Source organism: Daphnia magna, linkage group LG10 (genome assembly GCF_020631705.1).
Source record: "Daphnia magna isolate NIES linkage group LG10, ASM2063170v1.1, whole genome shotgun sequence".
NCBI lineage: Eukaryota > Metazoa > Arthropoda > Branchiopoda > Diplostraca > Daphniidae > Daphnia > Daphnia magna.
In genome coordinates this window covers 2,847,390-2,861,219 of record NC_059191.1, presented here as the reverse complement: position 1 = coordinate 2,861,219, position 13,830 = coordinate 2,847,390, and the positions used below count along the sequence as shown (strand labels likewise).

Genomic DNA, 13,830 nt, shown 5'->3' with positions numbered 1-13,830 from the left:
GTTGATTACCCAGGATATTTCAATCCCCCTCTATCTTTTACAGGAATATAGAAAATAGAAATATTATGTGGAATTAGATAGATATTTGTTTGTTTCGAAACTCACCTAAGTGCTTAATCAACCTTTAGCAGCGTGCATTAGAAGAAAAAGTAACTAATTTGTTATAACAATCAATACAGAAAACATCACGCTGCGCATACTTAAAATGAAATATCCTGTAACATACACACATGTCGCTGCTTCCGGAGACAATGGTAAATGATCTAACAAAAACATGAACTGAAATATTAAATATTTTTGAATATTTGTCTGTGTGTTATACCTGTATGTGAATTTAACTTATCCGAAATAGGTGCCGTTAAGCTTGCAGAAGTGAGCAGAAATTTAATTAACCTTTGTTTAGTGCAAGTTTTGTTTTTGTTATTGAACTGGACACCAGTGTTCAGGAGGTACTTAATACACTCCGAAGTGGAGCGTGATGTAAAGATAATTGCATCTAGCGTTTCTTTAGTGAAGCATTCCATCGGATTTTTCTTTGTTGTGAACCAATGTGTAAGCATGTATCGACATCTAATTCATAAAGTCTTGTGTCATCTTCATCTGAGAATGGTTTTTTAATGTCAGAGACCAAGTAATGAGATGATCCATTGGCAAGGAGTGGAAGATAACAATTTAGTTCTTTAAAAAGGCATGCGCTGTGGTAGCTCAGTAACATTCTGTAAGGAGGAGCAAGATTAACCAATAAAAACAGAAAATTTTGATTAGATTTTCTATACAAGTGCTTAATTCGGTGATGTGAAAATGCTAGGAATAGCTTGCTTTGATAGCATATTTCTTCCAGTTCTACTTATTTTGAAAACTTTTTCATCAAAATGTACACTACATCATATGCGTGAATCTTTAATAAATTTGGTTAAATCAATATTCTTGCCGACATTTTTTAGCCACGTTTTCAACACATTTTCATCGCGTGGGAAAAAATGCAAAGAAATTTTAGATTTGTTTGTTCCATAGGATTTACGAGGACAAGACAAGACACAGCATTTTACTTTCATTCTTTTTAAAAATTATTTTCACGTGAAAAGAGAACGTGCACGAATCGGGGTAAACAAGTGTCAAGAATGGCTACCGATGGCAACAATGGCCAACGAGAAATGGAGAAAAATGAAAACTGTGGAAAGGAACTGTGGAAAGTTGGAATAGGGCATTTAGAGCGCACGCGATAGAAGGAAGTTAAAGAAAGGGGCAGCCATTCAGAGAATAGCACGTGATCTTACCATGATGTCACTAGGTGGGGCTTATCGGTACAGGAGAGATAGCCAGCTGAGTGGCTGCGATTGTAGTAGGCTATGGTCCAACTGGTCTATGGCCAGCGCATGGTCCTGTAACTCTCGAAGTGTGTCATTTACCAACGTGGCTTGTTGGCTCATAGTGTGCACGATTCCTGATGTCTCCTTCGCCAACGCCTCCAGATGATCGTTCAACCCCTCTAGCGATTTATCCGTGGCTACCGCTAGTAACCAATTAGGAGCACTTCCTCTCGCGTCCAAGAGCCCCCTCTTGGGTCTGATTGTTTTACGGATGAGCGGCCCTTGCAGTCTCTCGTAACGTTCCCGCGTGATTCCTAACTGCTCCAATCCGCTTGCGGCTCTTTCCACGATTTGTTTCCGTTGTCCTTTCTCCCGTCTTCCCTTCCTCCGGCAGCGGACTCCTCCGTATTCCATCCGTCTTTACCTTGAACCAACGTTGCACTCTATGGAGTGCATTCTGGATAGAGCTAAATGAAACACGGCAACCAACAACCAGTCTAGCGGCTTCCAAAACCTCTGGTGGCTGCAAGATATTAATAAACGACACATTGTAACCATAATCCTAAATCGGGACAAAATCCAGCTCAGGAACCTCAGCGACTGGCGGAACGTTAACAGGTTCCAGAACCGGACTATCCGTGGGCGTAGCTGGGTCTCTAACGACCGGCATAACGGGGGATTCGGGAGCACCCACAACATCACACCGCTCATCGAAAACAAGACGGTGAGCCGCTCTCCTGGCTCGACCAGCCTGTTGCCTGCGCAGATACGCCGCACGTTCCGGGGAATTCGGAGAATACCACGGAACGGTTCGGCGCCATACCCGCCCACTGTCGTCACAAAGACGAGTAACGTCCCGCAAACTGCGGTACACGTCGCGCTGTGACCACGGCAGGTTATAGCGCTGAACCAACTCACGGATATAATAGTGAATGCCAGCCAAACTCCGGAGTTCGGCGCAAAAGATGCGCACCTTATAACGCAAGGAAAGGTACCGCACCTCATGCACCGTTGGATTACGATGCGAATGCAACTCACCTGGACCTACCCGACACTCGGGTCGCCTAACCTGCCGGCACATTTCGTCCCGAAGGACTAATGTGCTACGACACGTCAATCCGACCGTGGATCTCCATGATTACAATTTAGGTCGCACTCAGCGACCCAAACCAAGGTCCCATTGGGATCCCGGGCCTCCCGATACATGAGGCCTTCAACGATCATACGATTGAAATCCTCGTCGGAACTCATTGATCAATAATAAAAAACAATAATTACGGAAATAAAGTAAGAAAAGTACACAGATAGTGCGAGGAAGGTAAGTCGAGACTAAACCTACAAAAAAAAATAAAGAAAAATGGATAAAAAACGGCCTAGAAACCGTTATAACTGCGGAGCAACAATGAGATACGTGCGGTGTGATTGAAGGATGAAGGATGACAGACCGAACATCAGACTCCACATTTCTTAATTAAACACAAAACCAAACCATCATAAGTGGTGGACTAACTCTTTTGCATACCGCAAACACGACAAAGCATTCAAAACGGTTCGCCAAGCCCTAGCGAGAAAAACCGCAAAACGAGAGGCTTGAACAACTTTTTTCAACGTCTTGTTTTCCCACGTAAACATCTTCGTAGGGCGTCGAGACCCATTTCATCGGAAGCAGAAAAAAATCTTCTACTAAATGCACTCCTTTAAAACAACGCCACCAACCTTTGTGAGAAAATGCCTCTCTAGAAAGCCATTACACACTTGGGAAGAGATAGGCAACACCAGCCCCCTTCAAGTGCCACCTGGCAACTAGGCAAAACCTAACGTATTTTCATGCCGTAATTCCAAAATAACTAGCAACAGCCCAACAATTGAATAATTTGACCCTTAAAAATTTCCTTCAACACGCCCTCTGGTACTAAAAATGTAGAATAATCTAAACATGGCCGCATGACCCAGGCCCACCTTTACCCACGGGCCACCCGGGCGGCCGCCCGGGGTCCACAGGTTCAGGGAGGGGCCACGGCAGCAAAAAAAAAAAATTTTTTTTAACTAAGACAAAAAAAAATGTGAATTAAAAAATGTATTCTTTTCTTTATTGATAATTTAATATGCTCGGCAAGTTATAGAAATATGTAATACAGATTTTATAAATTCAAAAAGGGTGAAAGTGCGAGCAGTAGGCTACTGCAATAGTTACTTCAACATCAGGGTGCCTAGGGGGTGCTAAAAGTTATCTTGAGAGCTAGAGCCCTAGAGGGCAAATTTCGAAATTATTGAAACAAAAGATCAACACTAATGGGAAGACTCACAGGGATTAGTGATGACAAGTTCGTTGAAAGAAGCGGAGTCAATTCAAGTCAGGTTACTCAGTTTATTGAGTGTCTGTTTGTGTCTTTTAGTATTAATACAGAATCTAAAAATAAAAGGGCTTCAGGAGCCAAGATAAGGAAGGAGTCAGCCATAAAGAAGAAAATAGTTGATCAATTGTTGACGGAAGTTCCGAAACTTTCAGTGCTTTTCGTCCGATTAGTGCAAGCTCGCAAAATTCAAGTGAAAATGAAATTGCTTGTGTTCCCTTGGATTGCACTGTTGGAGAAATTTTATCCACCAACAACGATGTAAGTCTGCCAAATTCACCTTCATCTTTTGAACAAAGTCCAGATACTCAGGAATTGGAGACTGGCCATGCGGCCCATGCCGATTTTTCAGTAAAGCCAGTGTGTAGCCCAGTAGATCTACAAATCACTGACGAAACTTCAACTTTGACTTTATTTTCTGAAGACCCGGCAAACTGGGATAGAGAAAACGAAAATTTAATTGAACACTTGATTTTGAATCCTCCAAAGAGCAATTTGAACTTAATTTGCCGTTCTAGTTCTAGTACCAGTAGCAAGTTTGGTAACGTGGATGACACCAAAGGTTTGTTTCAAAAGAAGTTTTTTATCGAAGGCTGGTTAACGGTGAAAAGCAATTAAGAGACTGGCTAGTATTTTCACAGAAGAATCAAAGTTTATACTGTTTTCCTTGTTTCTTTTTGGGAATACAAAAAGTAACTTGGGTCAAAAAACCGGGTTCAACAGCTGGAAGAATCAACATCAGTGCATGAAAGAGCATGAACAATCGACTGATCATAGTTTTGCTGTGACATCTCTTGTAAATCGTAGCGGAACCAAATCAAGAATCGATACTGAGTTTTCAAAGAATTTTTAAATGAGCGAGAGTATTGGCGATCGCTTTTAAAACGAATTGTATCCGTAATAAAATTTTTGTCGTCCAAAAAATTATATTAAAAAAAAAATCTTTTCTGACCAAATAATTGATCAATTTTGTTCTGCAAAGATTCGTCGTAAATGTTAGAACATAAATAAAGTCAATGAGTAATGAGTTTCCCTGTATGAATTTAAAATATTTTTTTACGGGGGGTTCCAAAGAGGGGAGGGGAGGGGCCAATGAAGAATGGTGCCCGGGGTCCCCGTCCCTATAGAGACGGCCCTGGCATGACCAAAAGAGACCAACCATTCGAACTAGGATGAAAAACCCTTTCCAAAAACAGGGCCCAGAACGAGCGCCACCTGGCAACCACCAAATATCCATCTAATAGTAAATTTTTTAGAACACAACTTTGTTTTGATAGTACTACCATTAACTCTAATTCTATTATTACATTTCAGTTGGCCACCATCAATGACAGTAGTAGAAGGAATCTATTAATAAATGTAAATAATACAACTAATATCTTAGTACATAGCTTATTGTAAATAATTACCAATGTTAGTTGCCCAGAACACTGAAGACAATACGAAGACACACTGTTATCAATAAATCCAAATTCTACTAAGTATTTGTACAAATCCATTGGAGTAAGCACAGAACAAATCATTGTTATGGTAAAAGATGTCCAACACAGTTCATCAAATGGTATTTGAGATTTAGAACTAGATTTCCTTTTTTTGCATTTGAAATAAAACTTTTCAAGCATTTCACTATTACTCTTAATAATATCACTTGAGGAACTCATGAAAATAGATACATTAGTAGCCATAACTAAATCAATACTAATATTAAGTAACAACACACCCCTAAATATTAATTAATTAAGTATAGTAAAAACTTTTCTAACTTAATTATCATAGACCTACAATACTTAACTAAATAATACTTTTTAAAATGTCGTAATACTAATAACGTAAATACTAAAATCACTTTATCAACTAAATAACCATTTAAATATACTAAATACTAAACATTTAATATTAAATATACATCCAATAACTAGATTTGAACCTAGATCCTTTTTCTTAACAATCCAGTGCTATACCACTGAGCTAGCAGAGAAATAAATCCATATAAATATTTTGCAATATCCATACACGTATTTAATCTATATTACCAATTAATGACGGCAACATTGCATTTCAACAGTTGGCAACATTGTAATTTAAGCAGAACATTTATTCAGTTTACAAGTAGATACAGATCAGTTCAGTATACTTGCTTCTCTGAATTAAGTAAAAGTATAGTAACAATAAAGTATATTTGGTCGGGTAAAATAGACTTTATCCGAAGGTTTGACTATCTGGTTTGGGTTGGGAGGGTGGAAGAACCACGAGATGGCGCGTCTGACGATTCAGCCTGATTTGGCCAAAAACACAAAGTATTTATGGGGGGAAATTTTTACATAGTAAATTATACAAAAATACACTGAATCTAACGTCAGGCGCCAGACGTTTGATTCGGTCGTTTTCAACAAACCAGACGGACTCAAAGTTTCACTTTATTGTGAAATTTCACATTTTATTTAAGAAATGTAATTTTTTTTTCATAAAATAGCTCTAAGTTAGCTTATAATTAAGACGCAAGACCAGACGGTGACATCGACCGTTTTATATTCAACAGACGTGATGAAAAACTGACATTTACACCCCCAGGTTCTATTTTTTTAATGCGGAAACGTCGTAAATCTGGCGCTATTTTAAAAAAATGAAAATGGAAGAGGGGAACATTCAAATTGAAAATCTTCCCATAAACAAGAAAAGCTGCAGTATAATTAAAATATTATCCAATGACTTAAATATGTTAGGCAACGTCTTATATTACTCTCAGCTGACATCACTTTTTATTTTTCTTTCATGGAGTGTTTTTTTTTGCTGCGTTTAAATTACTATGATAAAAAATGCCAACAAACTTAGGAAACAAGGGGAAAGAAGCCCTTCAATTAGAACTGCAAGAAGTGAAATGTATTTTACACATTGGGAAAGAAACTGGTGGCGAAAAAGTGAAGTGGTTTACAGTGCAAATGCAAGACAACCCACATAGCAACGGGTAATCTTTAAGACATCCCAAGGATATCCGGTAGTCCAAAAGACATCCCGGACTAAAAACAGATGTCCTTAGGATGTCTTGTTAGGGATATTTTGGTACAAGGAAATGCCTGACAAAAAAAAGATGTCTTTAAGATGTCCCGTCAGGCCTACTTTTGGGACAAGACAAAAGAAGACTAAAAAAGGATGTCTTGAAGACGTCCTGCCGGGGATACTTTAGGACAAGGGCATGCCAGACCAAAAAAAGATGTCTTTTGGATGTCTTGTTGGGGATACTTTGGGACAGGGACATGACTGACAAGAAAAAGATGTCTATAAGATGTCTCGTCAGGCCTACTATTGGGACAAGACAAAAAAAGACTAGAAAGGATGTCTTTAAGATGTCCTGCCGGGGATACTTTAGGACAAGGGCATGACAGAACAAAAAAAGATGTCTTTTAGATGTCTTGTCAAGAATACTTTTGGACAAGGTCTTTTCGGACTACAAACAGATGTCTTAAAGATGTCCTGTCGGGGATACTTAAGGACAAGGTCATGCCAGACCAAAAAAAGATGTCTTTTGGATGTCTTGTCGGGGATACTTTTGGACAGCCCACACGGCTCAAAGATATCTTTTTTTTTTGGTAACGATGTAAAGTCGTACTATAGATATAAAATTATATCTTTAGGATGTAAACGACATGGCTAAAAAAATGGCAATGATAACTATGCCATAAATAAGATGTCAATAAGGCATCAACGATATGATAACTTTTTAGAATGACATCTTCAGCTTTAAAAAAGTTGTCATAAAAATAACATTAATAAGAGTACCTTTTGCCAACATTTTAAGCTAAGAAAAATCTGTAAAAAATTTGTTTTCAGGTGACATCTTTTTTACATAATATCAACTGCTTTAAATAGGTTGTCTTTACTGGAAGAACATTTGGTCAACACTATCCAGCTAAAAATAAGATGTAAAAAGGATGACCTCAAAATTATCATATTGTTATCATATTATTATATATTATATTATATTACATGATATATATATATATATGTATATATGTATATTATTATATATTTATTATAAATGAAACGCAATTATGTTATTAAAATACTTACTTACTTTAAGTCTTACTTATTTATATAATTTTTTTGCTGTTGTTATCTATTTCACGCCCTTAAAAGCAAATGCGTTATAAACTATTGTCGCAACTCTTTATTTGTCTTTGTTACAAAAAAGAGTTGTGGTAACCTAATTTCTCAGTTGTAATTTTTCTTGCGTCAGTGGCGTGCTTTTACCTCATGCAAAAGGATACGTTAACAAAATATTTCGAGTGAAAAATGATGTTTTTTGTGGTACAAATTATTGAATCTAACGAAATTGTTGTTGTGCCTGTGCATTGGTACCAGTTTAGTGACAATAAATGTGCCTGGCCCATAAAAGATGCACAAAACCGCGCTGAAAGGGAGGAAGTTTTCAGCACGAGGTGGCCACGCTACAACGCTAAAGTGATTTCATCGCACGGTAAGTTTTACATTATACAATTGTTTTACTTAATTTTCAAATTTGTTTTTAGATCCGCATAATCCGATCATTGGGGGGAACTGATCTGGGGAAAGTTTTAAGAACGGCATGGCGTTACTTTATGTCCGACAAACTATTGAATCAGTTAACGTGGAAAGGACAGCATAAAGCCAATAGAAAAAAACCAAAGGACATTAAAGGCTTGCAAACCTACCGGCTCCCTTCGGTTATTTATAGTAAATATCAATTTATGAATTCGTATATCCAATCGATATTTTATGTATTGTTTGGCGTTACAAATGTGATGTAATATTTCTAAAAATGTTACAGATGCAATTAAAGAAGAAGGTGGAATTTAATCCAACGTTTTGTTTGAGTGACCTCAACAAACTCAGCGTAGAATTTGTCACAAAGGCAGGTACTCGCTTGGCTGCTAAGCAGAAAAAGTTGGTGGAAAACAAAGATATGTAGTTTGTCTTTATTATTGCTGTTACCACCAGTAAAAACTGCCTATCTTTGATATTGTTGTATGTTAATACAAAATATGCAACATCGTATTCATGTATACTTTTTTTTCATTATATGTACAGTACCCACACAAAGTTTGGAAACACGACGAGTTTTTCCGCGCTTTTAACACGGTGGCTTACGGGCCGAAGTGTCTGCCTTTTTTACGCGATGACTCACGTTTGAGTTATTGAAAATCAAATCCAAAAAAATCCTCTTCTTGAGGAAAGAATTTCCTTTCACCATGAATTTTTTGAAATTTTTGTGAATAGAAGTTTAGCCCCAAAGTCATAGGTATAAAGTTTGGAAACATCGGCGCGCTCGCCATATGTTTCCATGCTAAAGTGTATGTTACTGAAAAAATTATTAAAAATTCCATGTATGAATTTTTACTTGAAACTTTTACAAACGGTAGACGACATAGTCGTCTACATTTTGACAAAGTTTCAATTTTTTTTGATGAAAGGCTAATTTTGCCGATTTTAAAAATAAACAATGCCGATCAATCTTTCGTGGCGAGGGGACGAAATCCTAGCCAGGGGGAAGAATGGAAGGGAAAAGCAAAAGGGGGAGAAAGGGGGAACAGAAGTTCCGACGTACGTTTTATTAAAAAAATCGGCAAAAAACAGCCTTTCATTAAAAAAAATTGAAAAATTTTATGTAAAAATGTAGACGATTATGTCGTCTACCGTTTGTAAAAGTTTCAAGTAAAAATTCATATATTGGAATTTTTAATAATTTTTTCAGTAACATACACTTTAGCATGGAAACATATGGCGAGCGCGCCGATGTTTCCAAACTTTATACCTATGACTTTGGGGCTAAACTTCTATTCACAAAAATTTCAAAAAATTCATGGTGAAAGGAAATTCTTTCCTCAACAAGAGGATTTTTTTGGATTTGCTTTGCGATAACTCAAACGTGAGTTATCGCGTAAAAAAGGTAGACACTTCGGCCCGTAAGCCGCCGTGTTAAAAGCGCGGAAAAACTCGTCGTGTTTCCAAACTTTGTGTGGGTACTGTATATATATAATATCTATATATATATATATATGTGTATACTATTTTTTTTATTTTTTTATATGGGCGTGGACTCGAAGACCGAGTATTGCCCCGTGTATTTCACCCGATTAGCATCAAAGTTACATGTTTTACAAAAGGGAACGTTCCATAGGACTAGAGAGTTGTACATAAATTTGGGAAACTGGGCCTGCGCGGCGGCTCTGGTGCGGGCGTGCCGGGGCAAGACCAAAGGGGATTTGAGTACCTGTCCGGCTTGGTTAGACCTTCTAGACCACCAGCCGGTGGTCGCCGGCATAGCTACATTCCCCTATGGGTTCCCGACAGCAGTTCCTAGAGCCCCGGCCTGACGAGCTGATATTATTAGAGAGAATAGGAGAGGGGCTAAATTAAAATACCAGACCATCAACAATGACAACACTGTACTCTAGTGGCTGATTTCATAAAATTGAGCTACTGGTTCACGAGAAGCGAGCAGAGGGCGTCTCCGAGGAAAGCGCTAGTCTGTCCAAGAGAGCCCTCACGCAGGCAGTGAGACCATAGTCTCCGGTGGCTGGATAGGTGGCCAACGGGAACGCGCGCTCCCGGACCCCATTCCTAGCCACCGGAACAGAGCAAATAAGATATGCTTCAAGAGGCCTAAAATCAGTGTTAGACGAAATAATATAGAGACACGAGAAGCGCTCGTCTTCAACTATTTAAGAGAGAAACGCTTAGTGCTAAGCACATATTTGACCAGTGCATTCCAGGACAGATTTGATTTTGGAAAGATATGGAGAGGAGGGGGCCAGGGAAGGTTGACGGCAAGGAGCTTCTCATACAGCTCCTCTCTGAGACTAGAGTAGTTTGGGCAGTAGAAAAGAAAGTGAGTAATGGACTCAATAGTAGCACCGCATCGACAGGAGGCGGATGAAGTAAAGCCAAACCGATGTTGGTGAGCATTTAGGGGGCAGTGGCCTGTGAGTAGCTGGGTAGAGATTGCACTAGTTTTTACTTTGAGGAGCCTGTTGGCGGAGTACACATCAGGGAAGAAGGCTTTTACGCTCAAGTTGGTTGACAATGACACCCACTCCTTATTCCACATATTCCATACATATTTCGAGAGCTCTTTCTGAATAGCCTTCGGGGAGACCGGGGCGTATCGAGTTGTAAACGGAGAGGGATATTTGGCCCAGAAGCTAGCTAGGGCGAGACCAGGTGAGTTTGGATTGGCAGCAGTGAAGACATGACAAGAGTTGCCGAGTTTTGCCAGAAGATCAAGGTTGCTCACCTCCGTCAGAGAAAGTGTAGCGGCCGGACTGAGCATTACGAGCCTCTCAACTAAGATAATTTCACTGCTGGTATACTTAGGCCTCAGCTCCTTTATAGTCTCAATGGCCTCAGCAAGAGCGACGCTCAGTCCACTGCGGAAAGAGATTGAGGGGGGTAGCGTCAGATTAAGTATCCTGATTACAGCCGCGGAGTTTGTGAAGACTACGCAAAGTCCAGCAGCGCCAGAGTTCACAAACACACGAATATAGCAGCGGAGGGTGTTTAGCGCGCATGGAAAAAGATCGACAGACGCGTAAGAGAGGCTAGAGGAGTAGAGACAAATTCTCCACGGTGGGTGTTGAGTAGAAAGAAATGTACTGACTCGTTCACTCTTTTTGTGCATAAGTTCATGGGGGAGACGCTTAAGGATTAGTTTGCTAGATGATTTGACAAACTCACCAGTCGGTTGAGAGAGCAGACGAGAAGTGGCTATTTCCAGTATGCGGAGATCAAGTGGAAGCATATTGGATAAGATAATGAGCGATTCGGTAGGGGCCGTTTTGAACGAGCGCGTAATCATCCGGCAGATCAACCGCTGAAACGAACGGATCTTCTTTGAACCGGCCTTTGTGCGTAAAACAGAAGCCCAGACAGAGCAACCGTATGTGAAGATGGGCTCAACAGTGGAGGAGTAGAGAAATCGTAAGCGTTTCCTATCGTAACCAAAAGATTGCCGGAGGCAACTGCTTACAGCCATCATGGCCCTCGTCGCAGATACACATTTTGCTTCAATGTGATTTTTCCATTTCAGCCGAGAATCCAAGACGAAACCAAGAAAAGAGGCTGTATGCGAAGGCGAGATCCTTGTATGGTCAATGAAGACATAAAGATTGTCCCAAGGAATCAGCTTTCGGGAGAATATGACAAGGACAGTTTTAACAGCATTAAGAAACAGCTTTCTAGACGCAAGCCAAGCTCCGACAGAGTCACAAACAAGTTGGAGGTTTTTTGTGGCAATACTCGCTTCTTTGTGGGACGTGATAATAGTTATATCGTCAGCATAGGCGATCATTTTGACCGGAAATGGGAATGTGAGGCGGAGTAGGTCATCGAAAAGCAGATTCCATAGTAAAGGTGAAAGAACTCCACCTTGCGGACATCCTAGATTAACAAAACTGGTGTGGGTATGTTCCTTTACAGAAAAGCACGCCTGTCTATTAGAGAGGAAACTGCTTATGATTTTTATGAGGTAGCTGGGGCAAGCACGTTTAGCTAGAGCGTGAATAATGGCCGGATGCCAGGCAGAGTCAAAGGCACTCTTGATGTCCAAGAAAGCGGTGGCGCATACTTTGTTCTCAGAGAATGCATCTTCGATGAAGGAAACCAGGGTATGCGCCGCTGTTTCAGTAGAGTGGTTGGCTCTGAAACCATGTTGACTAGTACTGATCCAGTTGTTTACACTATCGAGCCAGAGCAACCGGCCCAGAACTATCTTATCGAGAAATTTGGCCAAATTGGACACTAAACTAATCGGTCTAAAGCTGTTCAAGGAGGTGTAGTCGCATTTATTGGGTTTGCCAATGACTGAAACTATAGCGACTTTCCAGTAGTCTGGGAAGAAACACATGGATATGCACGCATTGAGGATGACAAATAGGTACGGTTTGATCAGCGGTAGGCTAAAAAGTAGCAGATCGGCTGCGATGCCATCAATTCCTGGAGCGGATTTAGTGTTAAGTGATCGTGCCGCGGTTTCAAATTCCCAGTCAGAGACCGGAGGGGGTTCATCGTCGAGCTGAGAGAGGACAGCGGCAAAGGCTTCACTTTCCACTGCTGAGTGAGTTGATTGAGACGGGGGTTCAACAGGAAAGAAATGTCTGGCACAGCCCTCTGCAATCAAAATCGGATCTGCGGATAGAGCTCCATCGATAGATACTTCAGAAGGTAGAGAGATAGACTTGGTTTTTCCCGCGAACTCAGATAGGACACGGAACATATCCCCATTGGTCGCATTCGTCCTAGCTTTCTCCCAAGCTCTACGTTTAGCAGCTCTAAGTTCCCGCTGATACCCTGCTTTGCTACGACGGTACAGCATTTCGTTTTGAGCGTTTTTGCTATTTGACCAGTCCTTGTGGTGAGAGCGAGCCTTACTTCGGAGGACAGATAGGTCCTGTGTCCACCATATCATGTTTTTGGCGCACCTGGTACGAGGACAGGGGATCTTGGCAGCGAGAGCACTGGAGGAAATCGCCGAGACAAGTTTAGCAATTTGGTCATTAACTATCTCAGTGGATTCAATCTGGGAGTAGACAGGCAGACAACGTAGTGCTTTCGTTAGTTCGAGAGAAAATAGCTCTCGGTGGATGAAAGGTAATTTAGGAACTGACGGACGTAAATGCTTCCTTTTAGTTTTAGCAAAATCTCCATGGTTGATCTCAAAAAAGATATAAGGGTGGTCTGAGAGAGAAGGAGTGTCCAGGAAGAACCAGCTGTGAATACAGACTTTATCACCTGCGAGGGTAAGATCGACAAAAGATGTCCCGGCAGGAACAAAATCAAGCTCAGAGTGAGGTTGATTGACAACTCTTAGGTTAGAGCAGGTCAGCAGAGACTCCAGATCAGAACCACGCTTATCATTTAAAGGGCTGTCCCACATCCGAGATCTTGCATTAAATATATATATACATATATATATATATAAATACTATATAAAATTCATAAATATATACTATATAAAATACACATATATATGTATATATATCTAGTACATGTATATATTGTAGGTAACGTTAGGTTATCTACAGTACGTATTCTTAGTAACATGTTTATATAAATAAGGAAACTTTAAGATAACGCTTTGCTAAGATTTGTACAAGAAAGCTATGATGTTTATTCTTAAAGATGAACATTAGACA

At 40.1% G+C, this 13,830-nt stretch overlaps 1 protein-coding gene across 1 annotated transcript; it reads right to left on the bottom strand.

Moving 5' to 3' along the window:
- Positions 1 to 10,125: 10,125 nt before the first annotated feature.
- On the bottom strand, positions 10,126 to 13,580 carry LOC123476897 (the record flags this gene model as incomplete). The annotated part of the gene is made up of 4 exons (XM_045179854.1): positions 10,126 to 10,303; positions 10,591 to 11,659; positions 12,731 to 13,043; positions 13,419 to 13,580. Coding segments are annotated over 4 exons (1,722 nt in total), but the record flags the coding sequence as incomplete, so codon positions are not given.
- Between the last annotated feature and the right edge of the window lie 250 nt (positions 13,581 to 13,830).